General features: G+C 43.4%; 2 protein-coding genes across 4 annotated transcripts; both read right to left on the bottom strand.

The window, feature by feature from the left end:
- Positions 1-12,141: 12,141 nt before the first annotated feature.
- LOC306915588 (ankyrin repeat and SOCS box protein 3-like) lies at positions 12,142-20,107 on the bottom strand. The gene is made up of 8 exons (XM_079493010.1): positions 20,041-20,107; positions 18,056-18,279; positions 17,142-17,274; positions 16,474-16,651; positions 15,500-15,721; positions 14,351-14,623; positions 13,284-13,417; positions 12,142-12,599 (listed from the first exon to the last, which is right to left on the bottom strand). Exons 2-8 carry the CDS (start codon positions 18,254-18,256, stop codon positions 12,448-12,450), a joined length of 1,293 nt encoding a protein of 430 aa, XP_079349136.1. The 5' UTR covers positions 18,257-18,279; positions 20,041-20,107; the 3' UTR covers positions 12,142-12,447.
- On the bottom strand, positions 19,569-27,706 carry LOC306915582 (ankyrin repeat and SOCS box protein 3-like). Of its 3 annotated transcripts, none has more exons than XM_079492998.1 (10): positions 27,625-27,706; positions 26,309-26,514; positions 25,534-25,704; positions 25,319-25,431; positions 25,057-25,189; positions 24,461-24,638; positions 23,424-23,642; positions 21,998-22,294; positions 21,715-21,848; positions 19,569-20,253 (listed from the first exon to the last, which is right to left on the bottom strand). In XM_079492998.1, exons 1-10 carry the CDS (start codon positions 27,642-27,644, stop codon positions 20,051-20,053), a joined length of 1,674 nt encoding a protein of 557 aa, XP_079349124.1. In that variant the 5' UTR covers positions 27,645-27,706; the 3' UTR covers positions 19,569-20,050. The 3 variants fall into 3 exon arrangements, with proteins under 3 accessions (XP_079349124.1, XP_079349123.1, XP_079349125.1); XM_079492997.1 differs by having other exon boundaries at positions 25,534-25,707; XM_079492999.1 differs by lacking the exon at positions 27,625-27,706 and adding an exon at positions 26,808-26,929 and having other exon boundaries at positions 25,534-25,707.
- Between the last annotated feature and the right edge of the window lie 12 nt (positions 27,707-27,718).

Below are 27,718 nucleotides of genomic sequence, written 5' to 3' on the forward strand. Positions count from 1 at the left end.
CCACCCATGGGAGGAGTCCCAATTTAGTCATCGCCAATTCCCAATTGCCCCAAGTGTCCTTGAGTCCCTGTTGCTGGCACCACCACAGCTGGGGAGGTATAAACTACTGTGTGCATCCTCCCATACACACTTGGAAGTAGCTTCTGCAGTGCAGCAAAAGGGACAGTCACTTGATCCATCGCCAGCTTAAGTTCCCACCCGTAAACACGGCCAATTGTGTTTGATGGAGCGCCAGGCCAAGCTGGAAGCACTGCAGTTACTCCTGGGCGTTGAACCCAGCTTTCTGCTGCAGTGGTGGGTGAGTACTTTACCTCTTACCACACCCAGACGCCCCACAGACAGACAAACGCAAGACGCAACCTAGAGCATTCACAGGGTTGAATGGCACCTCCGCCAGACACAAGGCCAACTGACTGGTGAAGATGACACCGAGCAGCAGCACGCAAGACTCAGTCGGTAGAAACCTGTGAACTGAACATACTGCAGAAATGATACAGGCAAACAAGACACTTTGTTAGTTTTGTCATAATCACCATTGTTATGTTAAAAGTTAAGTCAAAACAGTGCGATAGTGTCAAGTTTCTCTGAGAGGGCTAGCACATGTGGAGGAACATGAAGCCCTCCCAGATCCACTTCCTGCTGAAGGCACCAAACCAACTCTCACATCAACATAGATCACCCTTCCCAACTTAACACACCGATGCCCCATTATTTGTGTGTGCATTTTTCATAATTTCTAAAGTAGTCAGCCAATAGGAAAAAAAGAAAAGTCAACCACCCCTTAACCTTAAATGACTTATCAATATTGTAACAATGGAGCAGCGGTGTGCCCCAGAGGCGAGGACACGCATTGGTATCAGCCAACCTGATCCAATCACTGACATCACAGGCATCCTCTAAACCTGCAGGTTCCACACAGGTCGTCCTCATGAAGAACTATAAACAAATCAAATTGAATTTAGTTTAATGTAATTAAACAATTATTTGAAATGAAGAGCACGTCACTTCACACGGGTGTGATTGTCAAGTTCCAAATTGGATTGAAATATTGTAGATCCAGTGAGGTGAATGAGCTAAAAGTCTAACAGAAAAAAAATGTATTACAGTAATTAATCAATAATACTTACTTGCCATAATACTTACTTGCAGTCTTGCACGTCCGAGGTAGGCGACGGCTCTTTGATCTTACAGTCTTGCTTCGAGGAGGACCTCTGCCGATGGTCTGAAGGGGAAGGCGCTCCGTCGGCTCGTCGCTAAAGGCGAGACACCTCCGTACCTTCTCCTCGGGGAAGCTACAGAACACAGACAGCTGCATCTGTAGATGGTCACCCTCCACTGGCACGGGACAACCCGTGGGAGAAAGGTCACTTTCCTGATCCACTCGCCGGTAGAGCTCAGGGACGCACGCTGTGATTCCTCAGGTTGTCCACGTGGACGTTGATCTGCCTTCTGGAACGAGCCCCTGCAATGCAAAACACGTTAGTTAGTTTACCATCATCGTTATGCTAAACTGAAATGTTTGTTGAGGGGTGCTAGCCCCTCCTATGCTCAACATGGAAGACAAAAGTGAGGACACAAATTGTGATGATGTATGAATATGATAAGAGCTCCTCTAACTTCACACGGGTGATTGTTAAATTCCAAATTGGATTGAAATATTTTGTAGAGCCAGTGAGGTGAATGAGCTAAAAGTCTAACAAAAACAATGTATTACAGTAATTGATCAATAACTTACTTGCACGTCCAGAGGTTGAAGACAGCTCGTTGATCAACTTGATGTGACACCGCTCCAATCTGCTGTTCTGCTGAAAGTAACTAAACATTTACTACTAACTGTAGCCTAATTAAGTACACTTTTTAGGTAGACCACTGTAGTAATATGGAAGTAAAATACTTTATACATCTCATTACAATACATTAGTTACAAAATATTAATTTACCAATTAAGCTTACTTGCCATAATACTTACTTGCACGTCCGAGGTAGACGACGGCTTGTTGCTCTTACAGTCTTAGACCCGTCATGCTTCGAGGAGGACCTCTGGCGATGGTCTGAAGAGGAAGGCGCTCCGTCGGCCCGCCGCTAAAGGCGAGACACCTCCGTACTGTCTCCTCAGGGAAGCTACAGAACACCGACAGCTGCATCTGTCCATCTGTCCTGTAGACGGTCACCCTCCACTGGCGCGGGACGACGCGTCCCCCCAGTTCCCATGTGGCGGAGACACCGGAGATGACTCTGGCCAGCTGCTGACCGTTCACCTCCACAAGGTCATGCTGGTTGCCGCTGCGGGCGTTCCAACACCTGAAGGGGGGTAAATGAGAAAAAGAGGTTGCGCATCAGCAATGGAGTGCTAAACCCAAATCCAGTATATGCGTTTCAGCTATGCAGCCTTCATCAGAGCATGATGCTTCATGATATAATAAATAAATGGAAATGTGTGTACTTAGAACAAAAAAAAAAGGTAGCAAATAAATGGTGGACAAATTCCTACCTGAAGGGGGGTGTTAGGGTGTCAGGGTGGGGTGGAGTCACGAGGGACCTGGAGAATTCCTGGAAAAGAATGTTGTTTTGAGTGGTCACCACCGCTGGTGTTGGCATAGGCCGGCGCACCCGCACAAACTTCTTAGTAGGGGGGTCATACTGCACACAGCCACAGCGGCGGTACTCGGGTCTGAACGCCGGCCTCCACCGCTTAGTACGCTGGTCATAGCGTTGGTACACCGGCCTCCACTCCTTAGTGAGACGGTCATAGACACACTCGCAGGGTCTGTTCAGGTGAACAGCAGGTGTGAAGTCCTTTGGAGGTCTCAGGAGCTGCTCGTCTACTACTGTGAGAGAGGAAAGGTCACTTTCCTGATCCACGCGCCGGTAGAGCTCAGGGACACACGCTGCGATGGCCCCCATGTCGTAGTCGGTCAGTGGGCGGTTCCTTAGGTTGTCCACGTGGACGTCGATCTGCCTTCTGAAACGAGCTCCTGCAATGCAAAACACGTTAGTTTACCATTAGCGTTATCGTTCTTAACTGAAATGTTTGTTGAGGAGCCCCTCCTATGCACAGGTTTGAGTGTTTGTGTAAACACAAACATGGAAGCCAAAAGTGAGGACGCAAATTGTGATTGGCCAGAATGAGATGTATGAATATTATAAGAGCTCCTCTCACTTCACACGGGTGCGATTGTTAAATTCCAAATTGGATTAAAATATTTTGTAGATCCAGTGAGGTGAATGAGCTAAAAGTCTAACAAAAATGTATTAGTTATTGATTAAAAACTTACTTGCACGTCCAGAGGTTGAAGACAGCTCGTTGATCAACTTGATGTGGCACCGCTCCATGCTGCTGTTGTGGTGAGGGGGTGCTGAGAGAGAGAGGGGGGAGAGAGAGGGGGGGGGGGGTGCTGAGAGAGAGAGAGAGAGAGCTGAGAGAGAGAGAGAGAGCTGAGAGCTTTGCAGAGATCCGACACCTGTGAAGGAGAGAGAGAGAGAGGTCAGTTTATTATGTCAGTGGTGGAGGAAAGTAACTAAACATTTACTACTAACTGTAGCCTAATTAAGTACAATTTTGAGGTAGGCCACTGTAGTAATATGGAAGTAAAATACTTTATACATCTCATTACAATACATTAGTTACAAAATATTTATTTACCAATTAAGCCCCAAAATAGCTTGTAGATAGAAAAATAAGCAGATCTGCTTATTTTTTAGGGATAATATAGGCCCCCAGCTATGTCCAACAAACATTAAATGCCATTGATAATGGACAATCTTGAGTGTTTGGGTAAATACAAACATTGCTGTAACAAACATTGATGAAAGTGAGGACACATTTATGATTGGCCGGGATTACATGTATCCATATATGATGATAAGAGCGCTCCTCACTTCACACGGTGTGATCTTTGAAATATTAATTTGGCCAAATTCCATTCATAATGCATATAATTACTGTAACTGTTGATTTGCTCCCATGCACTCTAACCTTATTAGGTCATGTATAGCTCTGGTCCATAGCCTTACTGCTTCTATCTGCAGGGCAGATATAAGCAGTAAGGCTATGGACCAGAGCTAGGTCATGTTTGGAAAAAAACTAAAAAAACAGATCTCCCAACGGTTGCGCTATGCTTTTTTCACAACAGTGAGACTAGATGGTGACCGATTTGAAATGACTGTGTAATCCGTTGTTACTAGTTTGATTCAAATGTGAATCACGTTTGAATCAAACGAGTAACATCATAACCGAGGCCCAGAGCCATTAACGTCAGCTCGTTCACGATCGTTAACGTTTAAATGCAAGTAGGCCTGACTCATTTAAACACACTACAACTTACAACGGCAACCGACAGCCTATTTAAATGACATTACCACCGTTGGTTTAAAAAAAAACAAAAACACAACTGTTCCATAAACGGTGCAAGTTGCATCATGTACCGATGACAGCCACACCGACGACCGACCTTGCAGCTGAGCTTCTAGACTATAGACGTTAACCCACGCTACAAACACATCAATAAATAGGCATTTTAAACTGCATAGCATTGAAATGTCAGGTGGCGCTAAACCCCCAACGGACTAGCTCCGTTTGGAACCTCATATCTAGGTAGCCCCTTTTGGAAACCTACGTTAAAGTTTCTGACATTTAAAGTCATCAAAATGTCAGAAACTTTAACGTAGGGTTCCAAAAGGGGCTAATATCTAGGCTGCTACGCTCAAGCGTACTAGCAGCGTAGATAGAGGTTCCAAACGGAGCTACCGTTGCACGACTCCACGGGCATTTCGAAAATAAACTCACCGTTTGTAGAGGAAAAGCTGGTTAAGAGCAACAAATAATACTGCTGCAAAACGCTGGTTCCTCTAGTTGGCGATGTACAGTATCCTGTTTAGCGCTGGTCTGGTTGGTTGGTTGGTTGGTTAATTATTGGTTTGCTGTTAGGCAGTTAGTGATGCTGTGAAGCGAGTAGAATGCGACTGGTCCGATCAAGGTCTGGAAGCATTCAGAGAGGTGAAGCTCCGCGCTGTGGTTTAAATACCTGCAGTGGTCTGCTCGAGCAATGGGCCCGCCCCTCGTCGTTGATTGGTCAGCTGTGAGCTGACACCGGCCGATGATTGGTCAGATTGAATGTCAACGTAAGATGCCATAGTTCAAAAGTTCAATATCGTCGCGTAACGTAACAAATTGTTGTTTTTATTTTCGCGTTGCAATTGTTATTTTTGTTTTAATTAAGTGACACGTCCGTTTAGAGGATAAAATATTTAAGTTTAAAAGGTACGAACGCTCGTTTATTTACTTTTATTAAAGTGACATACGTTACGTTTGTTGAACCACCACTGCGGGCCACTGAGCAGATCTTACCGTAATTACAATCCTTAATGCGCAATGAAATTATTTGTGGTGTGTTTACTGTTTACATGACATCACGTCAGAGTACATTAGCACATCAGCACATTAGCACATCAAGCTACTGTCGGTTTACAATATTAACCGAATCCCCCATTAATTATGTAAATGTGGCCCACCCGTTGTTTGTTGTGTATTGATAATAGAGTACCGGTATAGTATTTCCGTATTTACATCTAGGAGATTTACATTAAACCTAAGACAAGTGATGTGTCCTGAAGAAGCCACTATGAATGCTGCTATAACACTGTCACGGGGCAGCCATAGGGGGGCAGCACGTTTGATTGATTGATTGAAGAATTTATTAACAGTTTGCAGAATTACAGTACATTTCAAGCACAAACTCAATACAAAGGCTGTTAACTGTGAGTGGACGACCCAATTAAGCATTACACTTGTTTCCAATAGGGTCCACCATGTTCAAATCATCAAAACATTTAGAGACGTACAAATAGACACTTCTATAGACAGAACAGGAATTCATCATAAAGGAGGTAAAAAGGGAAAAGAAACATATACAGTGAGGGGGGGGGGGGAAAGGGGTGGGCGGTGGGGGGGATTCACGTTCAGCTCCGTTAATTTGTTTGTTTTCCTTGGAGGAGCTGCGTTGGGTCCCCAAGTCGGCTCCGTGGCCGTACCTTGAGTTGGCTGTGTGGCCGCGACCGTCTCTTGTGTTGTCCTTGCGTTCGTGTTTGAGGGATTCCGATTTTACAGGGGCCAGTTTCGAATTGCAGCCGTCCGTAGGTGCCCTTTGAGAGCGGTTTTGAAAGAGTCAAGGGATTCGCATGTCTTAATGACAGTTGGTAGGGCGTTCCAAATTTTGGTGGCATAGGAGCGAAAAGAATTTAGTCCCTTGTTTGTGCCGAATCTGGGTTGTACATGGTTCGTTGTACTCCCTCTGGTGTTGTGGGTGTGGACTTCGTTAACATTAAGGAAGTATCTAGACAGGTACATGGGTATCTTGGTGGTGTATCGAATCTTGTGGACCAGACCCATTGCAAGATGCTGTACTCTGTCGTCGACCCTAAGCCATTCCAACCTGTCTAAGTGGGCAGGGGTGAGGTGGGTTCGGGGGGCTAGGTCAAGTAGGAGCCTGACCAGTTTGTTTTGGGAAGTCTGGAGCCTGGTTTTAAGGGCCTTTGAGGTGCTGTGGTACCAGGAGGTGCATGCATAGTCAAAGAAACCCTGTACAAGGGCTCCTGTTAAGGTCTTCAAGGTGTTTTTGTTGACCAGTGAGGAGATCCTGTAAAGGAATCTTGTTCTATGGTTGACCTTTTTGATTACGTTGGCGGCCATTTTATCACCGGAAAGATTAGCCTCCAGGATGGAACCTAGGTAGGTAATTTCATCTTTACGTGTGATAACATTGTCACCCACTTTAACCAAGAAGCCATTTGCCTTGCTGAGATTACTATTAGAGCCAAAGAGAATGGATTCAGTTTTTCCCAGGTGTAAAGATAGTTTGTTATCAGCGAGCCAGGTGCAGATTCTACCGAGTTCAGAGCTGAGGGCATTTTCAACCTGCAGTTTGTCCCTGTCCGAGACCAGCAGTGCTGAGTCATCTGCGAACAGGAACAAGTTGCAGTCACAAGCTGAAGTCATGTCGTTTACATATATTAGGAACAGTAGAGGCCCTAGTATGCTTCCTTGTGGAACGCCACAGCTCACTGGGAGGGGGGGGGACAGTGTTCCGTTCACTTCCACCATCTGTTCTCTCCCCTCCAGGTAGGATTGCATCCAGCTCACTGATGTGCTATCGAAACCAATTGCTTTTAGCTTGTTAACCAGTATGGAGTGGTTCACGGTGTCAAAAGCCTTTTGGAGGTCCAGCATGACCATGCCGCAGTATTTGCCAGCGTCCACCTCTTGTTTGATGTGGTCGCTCAAATAGAGAAGGCATGTGTCAGTGGAGTGGGATGTTCTGAAGCCAGATAGAGACCTGTGCCCTATAGAGACCTGTCTCGCGTTGCCAGACTGTTGCCTCTCGCAATTTCCAAGTGCTTATACTTATAGCATTCGGAGATTATAGTAATAGTTATCTGGCTACACGAGACTATAGAGACAAACCGGGACAAAGCCATAGACTGTGGACAATGCACACACATTCATCTACACAATTGCTTCTAATTAATTATCACTGGCCAGCTTGAAAGTGACTGTGGGGAGTGGTGTGTTTCATATGTCTCAACTATATCTTAATGAATTCCTGAGCATGGACATTGCAATTATTTTAAACATGATGTTCAAATTGGGTCACCTGTCCTGACTCCTCTCCAGTGCTGGCAATCCTCCTGTTGATTGGGAGGTGCCAAGTGCTGTAGAGGAGAGGGGTGTTTGTTCCCGTTTTATATTGTAGATTTTCTAATTATAGGCCTAATGTGTTTGTAAAGTGGTGCTTGAAATATGAAATGTAAATAGTTAAGTAATGGTGTGTAAATTATGCAAAGGCTCAACTTATGTAACGTAGATAGCATTTTATGTAGACATATCACTATAGTATATAGGCCTACTCCGTTTCACTGAGCTTACGTATGATTCTATCTTGATGACTATTTCTATGTATTTGATGTATTACCATGTGTTGTTCTTGCTTGCTGTAAGTCACTCTGGACCACTTGCCCAAAATGTGCTGATCTCATCACATTTGTGATGACGGCTATGGCCGTTTTGAACCCAATGAGTGTTTTTTTGTGCAAAACTAATGCTTGGAATGGATTCAGAAACATGAAAACCCCCTAGTTTGACACTCGCATGCTGATGCTACTTAAAGCATAATGACATTTTTAAAATGTTCCCTTATATAGATTGTTAAAAGCGCTCCAAGGCTCTAGAGCGATGCGAACGGTTTTGTTTTCATTAATCTCCGTCCTGTTTATCAATCTGCCACTTGACCATGACCTTGAACTTGGACGGAGAACTCCGGCTTGGACATCCAAGGGTAATGGTATGGTCACATATAAACCCCTATAAAAGAAATACCGCCGGTCAGCAAGTGGATTCATGTATGTATATTGACAATATTTTAGGCCAATAAAAAAAACGATATACTAAATTTCGCACCCCCGGCTGCCGGACTAGAATAGAATAGAATAATCAGAATGTGATTTTCATAATGTCAGATATCATTCTTGTAATCATGTATATACTACAGATTAAAAAGAATAAAAACAATTCCCGTTTTTCATTATTGTGTTGATTAACTTTTTCCATACCACTTCAGTGCTTCGAACTGAGGAGTTCCCTTCCCAACAGTTTGACGAGGCTACTTATTCCTGACAAGATCAGCATGGTGATCGGATCCCCGCCGGCGAACGTTTCTGCTTGGGCAATCTGTAGTGCATGAATAAAGCCCCCTGCCCTCCTTTAACTTTAGACAGCAGGTTATTCAATCGAGGGAAACCGCTGTTTCAACCAGTGTGGTGGTGGGTAGGACATTTTGCTCAGAAACAATTAGCCCTTCGCTAAGAGCCTCCCCAAACTGTCAATGTCACATTAGCAGCGAGGAGACAGCTAGGGCAAGCTGTCCTTCTCCCCCATTGAGATGCATGTTAAATGATGGGATTTCTCCATATAAATATAATGGATCATTTCAGTAACAAAACCTTCATAATGTCTTCTAAATCTAGTCAACCAGGCCTGCAGTATTTAAGTCCGACGTAATTTTGTAGTGCTACGTTACGTCCGGGTCCAAGTGGCACCAGCTCCCATCCGCATCTCATTGTAAATAGAATATCTAAACGCGTGAATCTTTTTACAATGACGTTACAATGAAGCCATTGAGGGTTAAAATGGGTCTTAATGCTTCCAACTCGAGTAGAATTATTAAAGTCCATTTGCTCAGTAAAATATTTCGGGGGCATATTTAGAATGTTTGCAGGCTTGAGTATGTTGAATCTAGTTTGCATTAATGAGGATTTAGTTGACACAATGAAATAAAATGGCGATAGTATTCCGTGTGGGGCAGACGGCCTGTCACAGCCAGATTTGGGAGAGCAGCACAGCTTTGTTGTTGCGAGGAAAGCGGTGAAATGAGACTTTCGTGGTTGTTTTCGTCTCAGATTTAGTCCGACGGAGCGTCACAGTATAACTCTATGGGGACACAAAAGCGACACAAAAGTAGGACCCGGAAGTATCTCAGGAGGGGGCGCTCACGTCACAGCTAAAATACTGGCAAATGTGCATGACATTATTTCAATAAGCTAGAAATACGAGGAAATGACAGAGGCAGAAACAGTATCCAACAATCAACTTTAATGACTGTCCGACGGGAGTTTTCATGTTGCACGGTAAGAGTACGGTCATTAGTATTATTGCCATCACCTGGGTGGCTCAGACGTGTACCTTTCCCGACGTTAAGCTGTGTATGTGTTCAACAACACAGCCATGAAAAATAACAATGACAGCTATGAGGTGACGAAAGTTGCTAAACTATTTGGCCCTTTTTGGGGTGGGGTTTAAGCGAAGGGCTAATTCAGGAGCCTAATCCCAATATTCAAATTTCTGCCTCCTTCACACCAATAGAAACACATTTTCAATATGGGGTGGTACCAATCCTACCCACTCATACAGAATAAACACATGCAATTGGACAGTGGTTATAAAGTAACTAAGTACATTTACTTAAGTACTGTACTTGAGTACAACTTTGAGGTATTATTTACTTTACTTGAGTATTTCCAATTTTGGATACTTTTGAAAACTTTAGTTACTAGTTACTTTACAGATTTTGATTAATATTACAAAACATTAGCCATTCGAAAATAGCCGATCTACGACACAATGTGTCATCCTATATTACAATTGAAAACATGTGCCCAAAAGCACGCACAGGAACAAAAGGCACCAGCTACTACGTCACTGACACGCTGCAACACGCTGCAACACACACTGCAACAACACACTAACACGTCACACACTTACCCTCCGCGTCGTTGGTTCCCTATCTCCTCATGTCGCGCCGCACGGCCACACTCGACACCAGCCGCGTAAAAATTGTCATCGCACTGCCACTACAGCCGGCTCCCGTCCACACTCGCTATCAATATCAATATCAATAACAAACACAAACACGCCACAAGCACCGACACCCCCGCCTAATTTGTTGCCACGTCTATGAAAACAAGCACAGAAAAAATGCCATTCAACACGCTACTTACACACACTACCACTCGCTTACAATACGCGGACCTGGCAACACTACATTCCCTCTCCCATTCGCTCCCAGCCCACCACGTGACCCACACAGGGAGGGAGACGATTGCGTGATGCTTCTAGGTACAGGATTCTATAGGTCACCACTTTTGGTGTGACACACACACAGTGTACAGCCTGCCGGAAACCAACAGTAGAAGAAGAAGAACAACAACAACACAGGTTCTACACTGATTCTAACTTGGATGGAGAGCGCCGCGATTACATACATACAACGTTACAATCATGCAAACACGACCGCATCGACACCTGACGTGGTACAATCGGCCCGAACCGACGCGCATATATGGATAACAACAACAACGCCAACACTACACGCAGACGCTGCAACAACGCGATGCAACACAAAACGTAAGTTACGTATGTAACTATGGTTCTATGAATCCTGGATGACTGCTTAACACTGGATGATTTGCGTCCAGTGTTAAGCACTGCCTCTGGCAGTCAGTACGGATGAAATACAACAGCTGTGTACAACGCAGTGTCACTGCAGACACGTGTGTGTGTGTGTGTGGTGTGTGCGTGCGTGCGTGCGCGGGGGCGGGGGGGGGGAATTTGGATCGCCTCGCGATGCAGCTGAAATGGCACACACACACACGCCACAAAACGCTAATAATAATAATAACACAAAATTACAACAACACACTAATCATAACAACAGTACAGAGAACAGTACAGTACACATGAGTACAGTACAGTACAGAAACAAACCTCACATCAGCATATTAATCCATATCCAATAATAATAATAATAACACAACACTAATAACTATAATATCAACAGTACAGACAACAGTACAGTACAGTACATCAGAATATTAATCCATGTAATAATAATAATAATAATAAATAACAACACAACACTAATAACAGTACAGAGAACAGTACAGTACAGTACACATGAGTACAGTACAGTACAGTATACTGTTCCTGCGCCTTGCCATGCTCTCTTTCAATCATAATAACAATAATCAACACCACTACTAATAACAACAATAATATCAACAATACAGAGAACAGCACAGTACACATGAGTACAGTACAGTACAGAAACAAAGCTCACATCAGAATATTAATCCATGTAATAATACTAATAATAATAATAAGAAATAATAACACAACACTAATAACTATAATATCAACAGTACAGAGAACAGTACAGTACAGTACATCAGAATATTAATCCATGTAATAATAATAATAATAATAATAAAAAATAACACTAATACAACAGCACAGACAACAGTACAGTACAGTACACATGAGTACAGTACAGTACAAAGACTTACAGTACAGCACAGTACAGTACAGTATACTGTTCCTGCGCCTTGCCATGCTCACTTTCAGACGCAAATACACAAAACCACACAGGGCCACTCAGCCAGCTTGGCAACTTTGCGCTTTCCAAGCAAATGCATAAATTCAAACATCATGGCTTGCCATTGCCTTCTTCCCATTTGCGACGCATCGCATGGCGCGAGGATGAGCGGGCCGAAGGCCCGCGAAATTCTAGTTTTATACAATTAAAAACTTTGAAATGGGACATTCTGTATAATTAGTACTTTTTGCATTTTGATACCAATGCTTTTGTACTTTTACTGAAGTAAATTTTGAATTTTGGACTTTTACATGTAACAGAGTATTTCTACATTGTGGTATTGATACTTTTAATTAAGTAAAAAAAAATAGTACTTTATCCACCACTGAAATTGGAAGTGATGAAAAAAATAATAGCAGACAAATTTGGAACTGAAAGTAAACACTATACATTTTAAGATGATGAATAATCAGTTTTTTTTTAAATAAATGAAAATGTGCCATAAACAGTAGACCTGAGATCAAGATCACGGTGGTGAGATGTCGGAAAACGTGAGGAAGTTATGGAGCAGAGTTGGAACCGGTAGCCGCTCAACGGCATTGGTTCTCATAAGGACGTCACTTCCCAGTATGTCCCTGATCTTCAGCCTGCACAGGTGAAGCAGAGAGGGGAAACCATCTACGACACACACACACACACACACACACACACACACACACACACACACACACACACACACACACACACACACACACACACACACACACACACACACACACACACACACACACACACACACACACACACACACACACAGTTATTGATTTTTCCAGAAACACATAAACAAAGAAAAGTAAACGATGTCCCGGACGGCTAGGGTAGCGGTCCGGTCACCCAGCCTGACGGCGTGTCGTGGGTTCGAACAACCTTTGCACTGCGTGTCAGTCCCCTTCACTCTCCCCATTACCTCTCAGTCTACTGTGATCTATCAATAAAGGCAAAAGCCCCCCAAAATCTTAAACCTAGAACACTAAACCCACACCACTTACTGTAGGAAATCCCAAGCAATCCCTATCCTTGTAACGGTTGTGCACATTTTAAGTGCATTTCCACAAAGTAACAAAAGTTAATCAATGTGTGTTTGTCCATCACGTCGTATTCTGAAGAGCTCACAACATTATGCAATGCTCTTGGAAAAGTGGTCCTAACGCATTGTGAGCTTGTACATTGTCTATTTTATCACAACCTTTGTGCATCACGATGAAACAGGGCATTCATTTACGACAAAACATAAAACGTTTAAATATGGAGCAACAATGTACTAAATGGCATACAGCACACAAGTGAATGTGTTGTACACACCGACGGGACAAGCAGGTATCCAGGTCTTGCTTCTCAGACGCTGCTGCAGAACTTCAGTCAGGGCCGGCGACAGCGTCGACCAGTTCACCATCTCCAGCAGGTAGTTCAGAACCTTGTCGTCTGCCGTTCTGAAACTGTGTGGCATGAATGACGACAAAAACACAGCAGCGATCAGAACAATCTATCAGTCGAGTCACGATTATGCACATCAACAACATCTCTAGCACAGTGGTTTTCAACCTTTTTCACATCAAGGTCCATTATTTATTAATTCTGCATTTGAGCCGAACCACCGTTTGATGAGATTTAGCCTCTCAGACCCAAAACCTAGAATATTTTTGTTGTCGTTGGATAGGATTTTGTCCACAATTCCGTGCTGGATTGATGTTGGTACCATTAGGAGAGATGACAGGTAATTATTCCTTCGATAGGGTCCTCAAGTCTTAATTAAGTAATTTAAGGAAATTAAGTAATGGAGATGTTTAACAATAATGTAACTCTTGAGAGTTCATTGCATTTTACACTCTCACAAATTACAGAATAACAACTCTCCATTATTTCGCTGGGGACCACCTGGAATCCCTTCAACGACCACTGGTGGTCCCCGGACCACTGGTTGAGAGAACCACTGCTCTACCATGTAGTGTAGTGTGTGTGTGTGTGTGCGTGCGTTTAAATGTGCAGTACATTAAAAATAAAATAAAAATAGCATAGCAAAAGTAGTAGATCGAATTTTTTAAAAATCACACCTGTGTGAAGTGAGGGGTGCTCTTATCGTACATCATGAATCATCTCATACTGGCCAATCAGAATGCCTGTTGCCACAAATTTAGGTCATATTTGGCTAACTTTCCCTTCATTGTCAATGGCATTTAATGTGTGCGTTGCGGACATTTGACCTAATTTCTCCTTTCATTGTCGATGGCAAATATGAGACGTGTGGGGACAAGATGACGTACATTTTCCCTCAATGGCATTTAATGTTTGTGTGTTGCAGACATTTTGTGGGGACAAAAGCTGTATATAGGAGCCCCTCAAAAAATTGTCAATAGTGGCATCTCTCTTACAAGTTAGGCAGCAGGAGCACAGAGGGGTCCAGTCCAGCCGTCAAGAGGGTGGGGAGCCAAAATTCTGCTTCTTCTGCGTTTTGGGCGGCAACACTCTGCAACGCCTGGAGCTCACTGGGGCAAAAAAGCCCCTCAGTCCGCCATTGCTGTCTTCTTCTGGTATACCCTCTATAGTGGATCAGTGGTGACAGAAGCACGGTGTCTGTTAGACACGCGTCCCAGGAGTCCCTGGTCACGCTTGCTCCTGCAGCCATCAACATTTTCAACGGATGTCTGTGAAAGAGAGCCGATACAGAGCTGTCAGTGAAGTGTAAAAAAATATCATTCTGTATTCAATTGCAGTTATAATATGTTATTGGTTTGTAATGAATGGCTCTACTTTGAATATTTGAATATTGTTTGGACATGATTAGCCTGGTATGGGCACCGGATCGGACAAATTAGGGGCTGGCTTGTCAGTGTCATTGCATTATTTCCATACAGTTCAATTACACAAGGCTTATGTTAGTGTTTTCACTTAACTGCATTACTCACTAAAATATCTTCTTTAGTTTTAGAGGCCCTGCTAGATTATCTTAATGCAGACTAGATGCTTATTTTGTACTTTGGATTCTTATATTAAGGATGGTGTTGCGCAGTGATACCACATCACGTTGTGAGCTGGCCAGATTGGCTATTTTATTTATGAATGAACTAGAGCGGTGCCCGTTGGGCACTGGCCTACTTGGAATGATGGAAATGAATGCCCCACCCAGATATGTCTGTGTCCCTTTTATGCCCATGAAGTTCCTTGTCAGGCATACCCAAATATGAAGTCTATGCAGATGTCAGAACATCATTGTGATGTCCTGCTTGTCAGAACAGGCCAGCCCCATATATGGAGATCTCGAGGTGATCAGGTGTGATCAATTGGCAAATTTGGGCCCTGTCCAGAGCCCGGGCAGGGGCCCTGTCCAGAGCTGGGCAGAGGCTTTTGTGGTGTTTCTGGACAACAGTGTATCCCACCAACTCAAGGCCAGGCACTATGGTTTCACACCCTGTGGTGGTGTGGAACACGTGGGTTCTCGAGTTACGTGGATTACAGACATACACACGTACACACAGACATTTATAGATATAGATGAAATACAGATGCCAAGTGGTTCGTACGTGACGGATTCCAGTTCATATATATCGTCTTGAGACAGGACTAAGGCGAGTGGTGAGTCCATCTCGTAGAGGTTCCTGCAGTCCTGGCCTTCAGGACTGAAGCCCTCACTGAGCAGGAGCTTCAGCATGGGTGGATTGTCCACGGCCTCGTACACTGGACTCACCATTCCCTCACCACGGTCAACAGCGCGGTCTGTCACAGCAATGAGCCTTTTAAGGATGCTGGCGAGAAGAAAGTACACAAAAGTTATACCACAACAAAACTGCGTTGGCAGAGTGGAGGACATCTTTGACAAAATGCATATCTTTGCTGTGGGTGGTAGAAACCTTGTATATCGTATGTTTTCTTTTGTAAATGAATGTCTTACGCCGTCGTGCAAGTGTGAGTGAGTGTCACGTTGTCATAACCAAAATTGGTATGGAATGTTGAAAACGGTTAATATCATAATCATATTTAACCCTGAGGCCGATTCTACAAATGCCTTCTAAATGCACCAAGATCTTTTTTTTCTTTTTGCAGTGAGCTTGTACATCTGCTAAACCATCTAAAATGACATGGTTTTAATGAGTTAATATAAACTAAAAGGGTACAATTTATGCAAAGTGCTTTAAAATGTGTGCATTACATTCTCACACTCATGTGCGTTGCACCAACGTGCTTATCGGGAGCAGTAACGACATGCAGGGGTGAGCAACTTTGACAATGGAGAGGACCACTATATTTCCACACTCACTCCAGACAGAGTGCCACATTGCATAGTACTGTCATAGCAAAAATAGCCAATCTACAAGCTCGCAGTGCGACGCGTTTTGAGCATGTAGATCAGCTATTTTTGCCATATTTTAATTGAAATCCTGATTTCTTTTGCGCTCTTTTTGAATTGGAATCCTGAAAAGTTTTTATTTAATTTCAAATGCATTTCGTTATAGTTATGTTAACTTTATGAACCAAATACAAATTTGTGCCGGCATACTTTTCATTTAGACCCTTGGCAGCGGCATGAATGGGCAGTTGTGGCCAAACACGGCTGCAGTGAAGATTTGGGTCGGCCTTGTGGTTCAGCAACACCTCCACACACTTGTCGCACGCGTTCTTTGTAGCAGCCATCAGCGGGGTAGTGAAGTCAGCTGCCCTGGTATTCACACATGCACCTGCAAGTCAAGTCTTAAAATGGGTTACGCTATATATTATAGTTTTAAAGGGTTGTCTACTGTAGGAGAAAACTATCGCACACCTAGCAATCAGGCGTATGCACAGGTGCGTAGGCCAGTGGACATCAAAGAAAGCAATAAGGTACACCCGCACACTGTGTATCTGCTCGGCACAAGAGTATTGTCTTATTTAATGAAGCGGAGGAAGGTCTACTAAAACACCAAGAATGAGAACTATAAGATTGGAACTGGACATTTTAAGGTGATAGATGGGTAGTCTTTTCTGATTGGCTGAAAATTGGCAACACATGTGAAAATGTATTTTCTGTTTACTAAGCAGGATGATGTTGAGCATGGTTTGCTCAAGTCATGGTAATAATTCTGGCAGAAGTTTACACCACAAACCCATTTCTTCATCTTATTTCACTCTTGTTTGACAAACACCTGTCTTTTCATTCTGGATTTTAATAAAAAAGCTAATAACTAGTACCTGCTTCAGCTAATATTTTCAAACAATGGTCATGACCATTCTCTGCTGCCAGATACAAGGCTGTCTTCTCCTTTGTGTCGTAGCGAGCTAAAGAACACAGTGGTGCCAGGATTTTAACAATTCCACAGAAACCCTGGAGAGAGAGAGAGAAGTGGGATAATATCCAAGTGAGTAGATTTATCTGAATTGTAGCAATATATAGATTCCATACAAGATAATAGTCTCCTCATACAGATGATGGGGTCATTTGTGTGGCTCCACTATTCGGCTAGGACAGTGGTTCTCAACCAGTGGTCCGGGGGACCACCAGTGGTCCTTGAGGAGGTTCCAGGTGGTCCCCAGATAAATGATGGGAGCGTTTGTAACTCTTGAGTGTGAAATGAAACCAAATGGACCCGTAAGGGAAACAAATGGACCCTTATGGGTCCATTGGTTTAATTTTACGATCTCAAGAGTTACATTATTGTTAAACATCTGCATTACTTAATTTACAGTCTACACAATTAGAGAATGTAGAAGAATTGTTACTAGAAAAAAGGCGGCGATCCGAGCACTCAAAAAAGTTAAAAAATGAGGAGAGGGTGGATAAAAATCAAGGCACTAGAAGAATTGTTATTTTGATCAACGTTTGCCTGTTATCTCTCCTACGGTACCACATCAATACAGATGGAATTGTGGACAAAGGTTTTGGGTCTGAGTGGCTAAATGTAATCAAAATGGTCGGCATTTGAGCCACAGACGGCTCAAATGCCGAATGATATGAAAAAGGTTGAAAAGCACTGTGCAAAAGGACAAAAGCTATATTTGTAAAGCTGTTCCTCAACTGACTGGGTTATCAAGTTGGCTTGTGAAAGACGGTAGATCACACAGGAAAGGGCCATACTTTCTGGGCCATACTGTGCACTTGTATTTACCTTTTCGGCAGCGTAATGAAGAGAATAGCGGGAATCGGAATCCGTGGCGTTGACATACGCCCCGTTCTCAACGAGCAGCTTGACCATGTCGAGGTGCTGTACACTTGAGGTTCCCTTTCCAGCAACATAGTGAAGAGAAGACCAGGACTTGTCATCTTTTGCGTTGACATCTGCCCCTTTGTCAATCAGCAGCTTCATCATGTCCAGGTTGTCATCTATCACGGCTGTGAGCACCAGTGTTGATTTTAGTTTTAGTCATACTCTTTTGATTTTGAATACAAAATAAATTATTTTTTGTCACATTTTAGTCGTCTGGAATGTTTTAGTGTTAGTCTAGTTTTAGTCGACTAAATGTACAGTTGATTTAGTCAACTAAAATGCATTTTGGCGGGCCTCGATGCCGTCGTAAATCGTAATGGCCGATCTACAAGCACACGTGTCGCGCTGCGGCACGTTGTGAGCTTTTAGATTTATTTTCTGCATGCAGTAAATGTAAAATGACTTATACTGGTCCCTTGTCCACTAGTCCCTCCATTTTAGTCTAGGTTTTATTTGACGACGAAATTGTCAATATATTTAGTCTTTTAGTCGTCATAGCTTAGTTTTCATTTAGTTTGTCAGTGAAAAAAGGTAGTCGACGAACATTTTGTTGTCATAGTATTAGTCAACGAAATGAACACTAGTGAGCACACATTGACACATGAGAGCAATCCTAAAAACAACATTCACGGACAAACCAACTCTTTATGTATCTGCAGACCTGAATCTGGGTACATGTGTTTGATCCGACAAGCATTATATTATTAGTCCCGACAACCTACCCCAAACAGGGAAGCCATGTGGGTGAGTCTTAACCGGCCACGCATGTGTCGGACTGTTGCATGTCAATTTACAATTTAGGCATTTAGCAGACGCTCTTAATCCAGAGCGATTTACATTAAGCAAGAACAAAAAAGCATGGGAATACATCACATTCACATATATAAAATGCATTTATCAAGAAACATGCATAAGCTAAGAACGATGTCGGACTGTTAGTACGTCGGACCCCCCCCTGAATCTTACCCACGTGGAGCGGAGACAATCCTATTTTGTCTCGGATGTTGACGTTGCCACCTGCATTCAGGAGGAGTTTTACGATGTCAAGGTTGCGGATACCGACAGCCAGGCGGAGCGCAGTGCAACCATCTTCAGTGGTCCAGTCCACATACTCACTTATGGTGCAGTTGGAGGCTGTTGCTGGGAAATGATCCAGTCAGAGAAACAGAGAGAGGGAGACAGCAGGTGGTGAAATATGAGCAAAGATTGCAAACATAATGCCACAAATGTGATGAGTCATCACTTTTCGAAAAGTGGCTATGGCCGTTTTTAGTCCAAGGAGTGTTTTTCATGCAAACCAAACGTGACTCTTTTTGATACAGAGACAGTCAACTCTACCACCAATGTACCACTGCGCTCTGACCACTATGGTACATTCACTGTCAAAGTAAAGTGTTCAACATATCAAAACATGGAGGGCGACACTCATTTTTTATTCTTAGATTATGCCATAATATGACAGACGTTTCAGATATCCAGCCTTCATCAGTGTGAATAGAGGGTATGCGTGTGACATAAAAAAAACAAAGGGGAACACCTACTGAATAAACTACTTTGTGGCCTTGACAGCCCATACATTCAAACAGAAAGGTCCTAGTTGATACTAAATTGCATTAAACAATGTTAAACTAATTTTGCCACTTGTATTGCCACTCACTGAATGCATGCACATACCCTCTATAGTAAACAAACAAACCAACAATCTTTCCACTCCTGGCGTTTTGAGCAGGAAACAAGGGAACAGATGTTCTCAACTCAAAGGAAAGCAAAAATAGTAATCAGCACTTGAAGACAAGTTGGAAATAATATACAAAAGGTTTAGTCATATTGCATGGATACAAAATAATATAAATGTACTATAAAGAGAGGCAGAAGGGCATAATTACACAAGTGTCTTTATAGAACATGTCTGTGAATGTGTATGTGTACGATATCGCTGTGCCTTTGATCTGGCAAAGGCGGGGGTGGTGGGACGTCTGAGAAGCGGAGGTAGCCATGTAGTCGGGTGGGCACTGGAAGCTGCTGGATGAGCGTCGGATGCCCCCCCAACACATCTCTGATCTTCAGCCTGCAGAGGTGGAAGAGAGACGGTACACAGTCTAGAGAGGAAAGGGGAGAGAGAGAGAGAACAGAGATGGATTGTTAAAATTCCATTGTTCAGAAGACACTGTGGAATCTGTTAATGCTGCTTTGTTTCTGCACCACATGTCCATTCAATCCAACCTTGGGTCGGGAGCATAGACTGTAAGGTCGGGAGCCTATCTTCTGTTTCTGTAGCATGAGGAAGATGGATGTACCTGTACCTGCCCTGGACATGACGCTAGTATGTCGCAAGGCCTTACCCCGAATCCAACCCTTTATACCAGGGGTATAAACCTGTTTCATTTGAAAAAACATTATTTATTCACCATTTCTAAAACGGTTAGTCCCAATACTTGATTCTGATTGGCTGGTTTATGATTAGACCGTGTACTAAATGTCACAATAAATAATCTACACCTTAAAGCTGCTATAAGCAATAATGACAAAATTTGAATGACCTTTTTTTGGTATTTAGACAGCCATCAATGAGTAAAACGCTCCCCCAAAAAATGAGTCTCTGTGACACATCTAGGCATCTGCATTCAAAGATGTTCCTAGAAGCTTTGTCATTGGTCAAAAACACTTCTAAGCACCACCCGTGCTCTAAGGACTGTGAATGAGTCTCTCCAGGCGGGCTTGTAAAAACAGCAATCCTATTCCCCTGTGAACAGCTGACCACCCTCGTAATGTAGCCAAGTAGCCATGCTAGAGTTTGTGACATGATGTTCTCATACATATCAGCTAAATCTGCCACCACATAAATGTTGTTTGTCAATGTAACTTCGTTTGGCAAAAGTTGACAACTAACAAACAAAGCCTGACTGGAATGGCCGAGTAAACAAGGAAGTAGCTCTATCTGGTGGCCGTAAAGTGTAACTACTTTCTCCAGTAGGAATAGTTTTATGAGTTTAATATTGCCAATTGTTTGTAACCGTTTTAGACACGTCTCGTGCCTCACCACGCCTCTCAGCCATTATAAAATACAAGGTAATCTGAGACCTCTTGTGGCTTATTGCTTTATTGAGCCACGGAACAACATTTGATGAGATTTAGCCTCTCAGACTCAAAACTAAAGAATATTTTGTTGTCGTTGGATAAGATTTCTCATACCGGAAGTTCAATGAATATATGGCAGTTGAGACCGTTGTCCTATAAATCGGTTCAGGAATACAAAAGAAGACACAGTACATCATTTTATTGAGCATCATAAACAGCGGTATAGGTATCGTTTCTGTCTCGGGGGTATCACGAGATTTGGCTGCCAGACAGGAAGCGGTGGAAAGTCTCACGATACTTGGTACGTTCAGAAAGGTACTTTGTGCTCTTTAGATACCATACCTCTATAAAATTACACAGTGTACATACTGTACTATTATGGCAGACAATCTTCCTTATTTACTCTGATTCTACGGCACTGTCCGTGGTTTTAATAATTCTAATTCTGTCCTAATTTCTGATTTGATCATGCGTGGCCTTACCAAAACAGGCCAGTGGTGTCCAGGTCTTCTCATCCAGTCTCCGAAGCAGAATGTTTCTCAGATCTTGTGACAGGGTCGACCAGTTCACGAATGCCAGTAGGTAGTTCAACACCTCGCTGTCTGCCTTTTCCAGCCTATGAAAATAATCACAAGCTCAATTGACGGAGCTAGTACAGGGGGTCCCCAGCTAAATGATTGATAGCTAGGGAGTATGAACCAAAGTGTTACCGTAACAGTGTACGAATTAAGTCACATTTATGCATTGAAAAAGCAAAGAGCTTACATGATGGGCTGCAGCAGTAAAGACGGCTCCAGGTCTGCCTGTAGGAGCACGGGCAGCCAGCAGGAGGCAAACTTCACATAGTCGAGTGCTACACAGAGCAGTGCCCTCAATTCAGTGCGGCTCAACGCTCTTCGCTGGTCCGGTATGGAAGAAAGGCTCCGGCTCATATTCTGGATCTTGGGGATACGTCTGTGCTGCAGTATCAGCGGCAGCAGCTCTGGTTTAATGGGCAAGGCAAACATCCACACAGCCTCAGTCAAAGTGGCTCCTGCGGCCAGAAGCAACTTCACCGTTTCACTGAAAGAAGATATTTAGTTGTATATTTCAGCCATGTCATACAGCAGAAAAACTGCATTTTAAATTGACATAGGTGTTAAGACTCCTCTGGCGTTTCAATAGCGCAAGGTGACGAAAATAGCCTACAGGCAGCTCGTAGTGATAAACACCACACGTGAAATGCTACAATAAGGATGCAAGGATTCGGCCGTGATGTCACTTACAACACGGAAGTAGCATAGCAGCAGAAAGGACGCCATTATGAAGGAAATAAGGAATCGGCAGTGATGTGACATCACTGGCGATTCCTTGACTTGGGTATGCGAGAAGCACCCAGATGCAATCTTGCAGTGCGCTCTGATTAAAGTGTTACCCGCCCGCGTTTAGTTCAGATAACGCTCGTCCCCGTACCATAGCCCCGTACCCGTGAAGTATATTTTTCCACCCGCTTTCACCCATCAAAGGTTGCAGGACTCTGGCATGTGGATAGTTTATCCACTTACGGTGCTGTAAGTGATCTAATATAACTTTCAATTGAAAATGTTACACAGTATGTCCTTAAAAGTAAGACAAAAGGGCAAAAACAAATAGAGAAAACAACTAAAACTGTTCAAATTAGAATGGTAAAAAGGGGAATTTGATTAGGTGGGGAAGGCAAGTCTGAAGACGTGATTTTAATCCATTTACTGTAGGACTGAGGCCGAAGTTTTCTGAAAAACAAAACATTTATGTTGCTATACTGTACATAGCAACAAGAACCCCAAAAGGGGTTCCCGTCTTGAAGGAACAAACACCAAAAGTGATTCCCGTCCTAAAAGGGTTGGAGAAGGGTGAGTTTCATAGGGAAGGCCAGCGAGTGAGAACTGAGAAGGCCCCGACACCCCAGGTTCAGCGCTTTGTCCTGGGGACCACCAGGTGGTTGGCACCACCAGGGGCATGGTTATGTATGAGGTCGTAGAGGTAGCAGAGAGCTGCTAGGTTGTTCAGGGCCTTATAGGTGGTGAGCAGTATTTTAGAATCTATTCTGTATTTTACTAGTGAGCCAGTCCACTTCGGGGAGCCAGAAAGAGGGGCGTTGAGCTTGTATCTCTGATATGTTCAATGTTTTTTTGTTTGTTTTTGTTTTTGTTAAATGAGTTTGTGTACAAACCTGCACGGTTGGTCATCGTCACACGCTATAGACATGGCCAGCGGTGAATGATGACCCAGCTTGAGACTGCAGTCCTGGGCGTCTGGACTGTAGCCCTCCTGCAAGAGCAGCTCGACACTCCACAGCCGATTCTGATCCACAGCTACGTACAGAGGACTCACCATGGCCTCGCCGCGGTCGCACGCACGGTCCGTCACAGCTATCAGCCTCTTGAGGATGCTGGAAGCACAGAAGTGAGAAACATTTCTCAGTAAGTATTTTTTGAGGGGCGCTAATGTTTGTCTTTAGTTCAATGTTTGTTTTGTAAACGCCATTGACAATGAAGGGAAAATGTATGTCATAATCAGTGTTGGGTGTAACGGCGCTATTAATAACGGCGTTATGTAACTTTTATTGGTAACGGAATAAAGTAACTACTTAGTTGCGCAAGCATTAAAAAATGGGTTTTAATTGTCGGGTAACGGAAAATAATCTAACCTTTTACTTTTCTCAGAAGGTAATTTGTAACGGTAAGGGATTCTTTTTATGGGCAGTAATCCAGTAACCTAACGACGTTACTTTCTAAAGTAACGATGCCCAACACTGGTCATAATGTGCCTCATTACGTCATATTGTCTCTTTATTGTTAATGGTGTTTAATGTTTGTGTTGGCACCGTTTGTTTTACATCACCATTACATCACCTAATCAACATGAGTTAGACTTTAATATATATAATATATTAGCGCCCCTCACTTCATGTGTGATAGATCTGGTACCCACACCGTGATACAAGCGCAAGAGCGACACAGGACGCGGTCACGGGCCGGGACGTTTTTCGGGTGTAAAATGTGTGCTAATTAGTAAGGCCTTCATTTTCGGGCCTGTTGAGAACTCTGGTTTTCGCCAGCTGCCGGGCACAGCTGCGCTAATAACCTTGGGGCGTTTGAATGGACATAGAGTCAGAGTTTGAATGGACAGGTATCAGTCAAAAGGGAGACATCGAAGAGAAAGGACGGGTGGGGAAGGATCAACATATGGAATGTCAGAACACCATACCTGATGTGGCCCAACTGAGCGGCAGCGTGAATGGGGAGCTGGGGCCAGTCAGAGCTGCATGGGAGGTTAGGATCAGCGCCGCGCTCTAAAAGAAGCTCCACGCATACTTCATAACCCTCTTGAGCTGCAATAAACAGCGGCGTGGCCAAGTCCTCTACCTGGGCATTCACGTTGGCACCTACAGTACAGTGGAAAACGCACCACGTGAACACCTAATAACAACAGTAATAAACTAGAAAGGTGCAATTCTGGGTAATTGCAAGTGTGGTTGCATTGATGCGAGTCGTGGGGAATCCATTTATATTATATAAATATATTTCTATAATATAGTGTGTGTGTGTGTGTGTGTGTGTGTACACGCATGTGTGTGTACGCGCATGTGCGTGCGTGCGTGCGTGTGTGCGTGCGTCATTGTGTCTTATCAATAAAATAAGATCTGGTTGCAAAAGGGGTGAAGTGTCCCTTTAAAGGCAGAAAAGCCCCCCAAAAATATTTTTAAATAAAGAAGAGAGGACCAGCCGGCGGGCGGACCATGTCTAGTAATAATGATGATGATGATGATCGTCACAAAGACACAGTAAGGAAAATTGGTTGACCTGCATCAATAAGAATCTCCAGGCACTGCTGCTGTCCGTACTGCGAGGCTAAAAACACAGGAGTGATCTTGTGGTCATCGAGTGCCTCCAGGTGACACACACCAACCAGTGTGCGTAAAATGTCACTGTGACCCTTGGGAAAGAAAATAATAAAAGTGTGACATGATTCATGGTATAAAATGTAAACTGTACATCTGTGTGTGTGTGTCTGTGTGTGTGTGTGTGTGTGGGGAGGGGGGGGGGGGGTGTGTTAAAATATTACCTTATAAACAGCTTGGTGAAGGCAGGACCAACAGGAGGCAGTATGTGTGCCGTTGACTTCTGCACCTTTACGGACTAGCAGTTCCACAATCCCTTTATGCCCAGCATCCACAGCTACAGTATATAGGAACAAAACGGATAAATAACACATAATATACAGATTTAAGTACCACAATGACAATAGTAATGAATGAATGCGTTCGTTACATACAGTACCTGCAAAAAGAGGACAGGACAGATCGTTGGTTGGCTGGTTAATGTTGCCGTGTGCTTTCAGAAGGGTTCGTACCACCGGCAGGTTCCCTTGCCGTGCCGCCAGGTACAGTGCAGACTCTCCCTCGTGAGTCAAAGAGTTCACGTAGCCGCGATGGCCGTGCGATGAGCCTGCTGCTTAGCAATTCAGAGGAGAAAAGAAAAGCAGGAAGAGAAAAGGGCGTCTTTAGCCACTGAAACCTAATACTGTGCCATACGACGAACGTGAGCCATGAGCAATAATGTACGGAAGTATTTGAGACCACCTATTGATAATCAAAGGCCCCTTTTCCACCAAAATAAGATAATAATAGAACTGGTTCCCTTCTAGATTCTTGGAACCGTGGCGTTTTAATGGAACCGGCGGCCATTTTTTGTTTCCAGTTCTGAACCAACTTTTAGGGTTCTGAACTTCTGAACCAATTCATTTTCAGTGGAAACACTCTGAACTGGTTTAATATTAGGCGGGAAAAAATACTTGAACCGGTTCAACCCCGGTGGAAAAGGGGACATAGGGTACTCGTGTCGTACGTGGCACAGGGGTAAAGTGGGATATGGTGGTTCAACTGAATCAACTGCAGTGCTCTTATTTTACATTCCACAGACCAGAAGACAGAATGTTGCGTGTTGTGTTTATTGTTGGTTGCGTCTCCTCTAAAACAAGCACTTGTTTGAGAGGAGACCCCCCCCCCCCAAAGTATGTATGAACAACTGTTTGCCGTATACAATCCTTGCTTACCAGCAGCAGACAGGATCTCTTGCACGCACTCCTTGTGGCCAGCGGCTGCTGCCTCGTGCAGGGCGTTCCAGCCACGGTTGTCTCTGCTGTCTACGCTGAGGCCTTTGCGGATCAGCTTCCGAACACGCTCTCTGCACCCGGAGCGAGCTGCTGCCGCGACGCTGGACACGGTGTCCCCGTAACACTCAGTGAAGTCCATCGCCTTTCTAAGTGTTGGAATTTAGGAGGATATACAATTATATTATACATACAGGAACTGGGAAGTTTGTGTTTTTTTCCCTCACCTATGAATACCTTAATGGAGAGAGGGAACAACAAGTTTAACTAGAGTAGTTTTCCACCCTTAAGCATAATTTTATACTTTGTCGCACATGTGCAAAAAATAATGGAAATGGCAGATCTACAAGCTCACAACGAGTTGCATAGCAGTGTTATCGGCTTGTTGATCTGATATTGTCACTATTTTTGAAGAATTGTAACGTTTCTTGAAACTTCTCACCTATGACATGCCCAAAATAGGGACTGTTTTATTAAATTGTTGATATCAATTACTTTTATGATACATTAAATCGATTAGTTCTCTTAACTGCTGCACCCCTGATCTGCAGGGCAGAATCATAGAACCATTAGGGCTATGGACCAGAGCTACCCAGCTGATCTGTGATTGGACGGTGATAAAACCTTTCCAGTTTGCTCTCTGTGAGTGAAAAACATTTAGCTAATTAACTTGCCCTACATTTGCCAGGAGCCCAGGACCATCAGAAGATAATTTACAAGGAAGGGGTGCTTGCATAGCCTTGGATCAATTCAAGACTATGTCTTTTGACATTTGCATAGAGAAATACGAAAGTATTAGTCAGACTCGGATATAGTCTTGAGCCAAGGCTAGCATTCTGTCATTGCTGTGACTGAGAGAGTTCATACAATACAGTGCAAAGAGAGATTCCTGCATTCGTGTTTAAACCTAAATGGAAAACGTAAAAAATAAATGTCCAATTGATTGATTGAAATATGTATTAACAGTTTGCAGAATTACAGTACAATTCAAGCACAACGAGTCAATACAAAGACTGTTAACTGTGAGTGGACGACCCAATAAAGCATTACACTTGCTTACAAGAGGGTCCACCTTGTTCAATTCATCAAAAAAATCACCAACGCAATGGACCAGAGCCCCACACACTTTAAAGTGTTACGCTAGGACACAATTTAAACAAACGTAGTACTGTAGTGATTAATACTGTATATGATTTTATATATGTATATAAATACATGTATACACGGTAATGATCAGTTGTAACGAGGAAAGTTCCTACCCTGTGGGCATTTGGTCCATTTATAAATGTATATCAAGTGCCAGTTGGGGAGTTTCACCAAAGGACCATTTTAGCAGTTCACTTTACTTCCGTA

The sequence above is a fragment of the Electrona antarctica genome (assembly GCF_951216825.1).
Source record: "Electrona antarctica genome assembly, chromosome: 22".
In the NCBI taxonomy this organism is placed as follows: domain Eukaryota; kingdom Metazoa; phylum Chordata; class Actinopteri; order Myctophiformes; family Myctophidae; genus Electrona; species Electrona antarctica.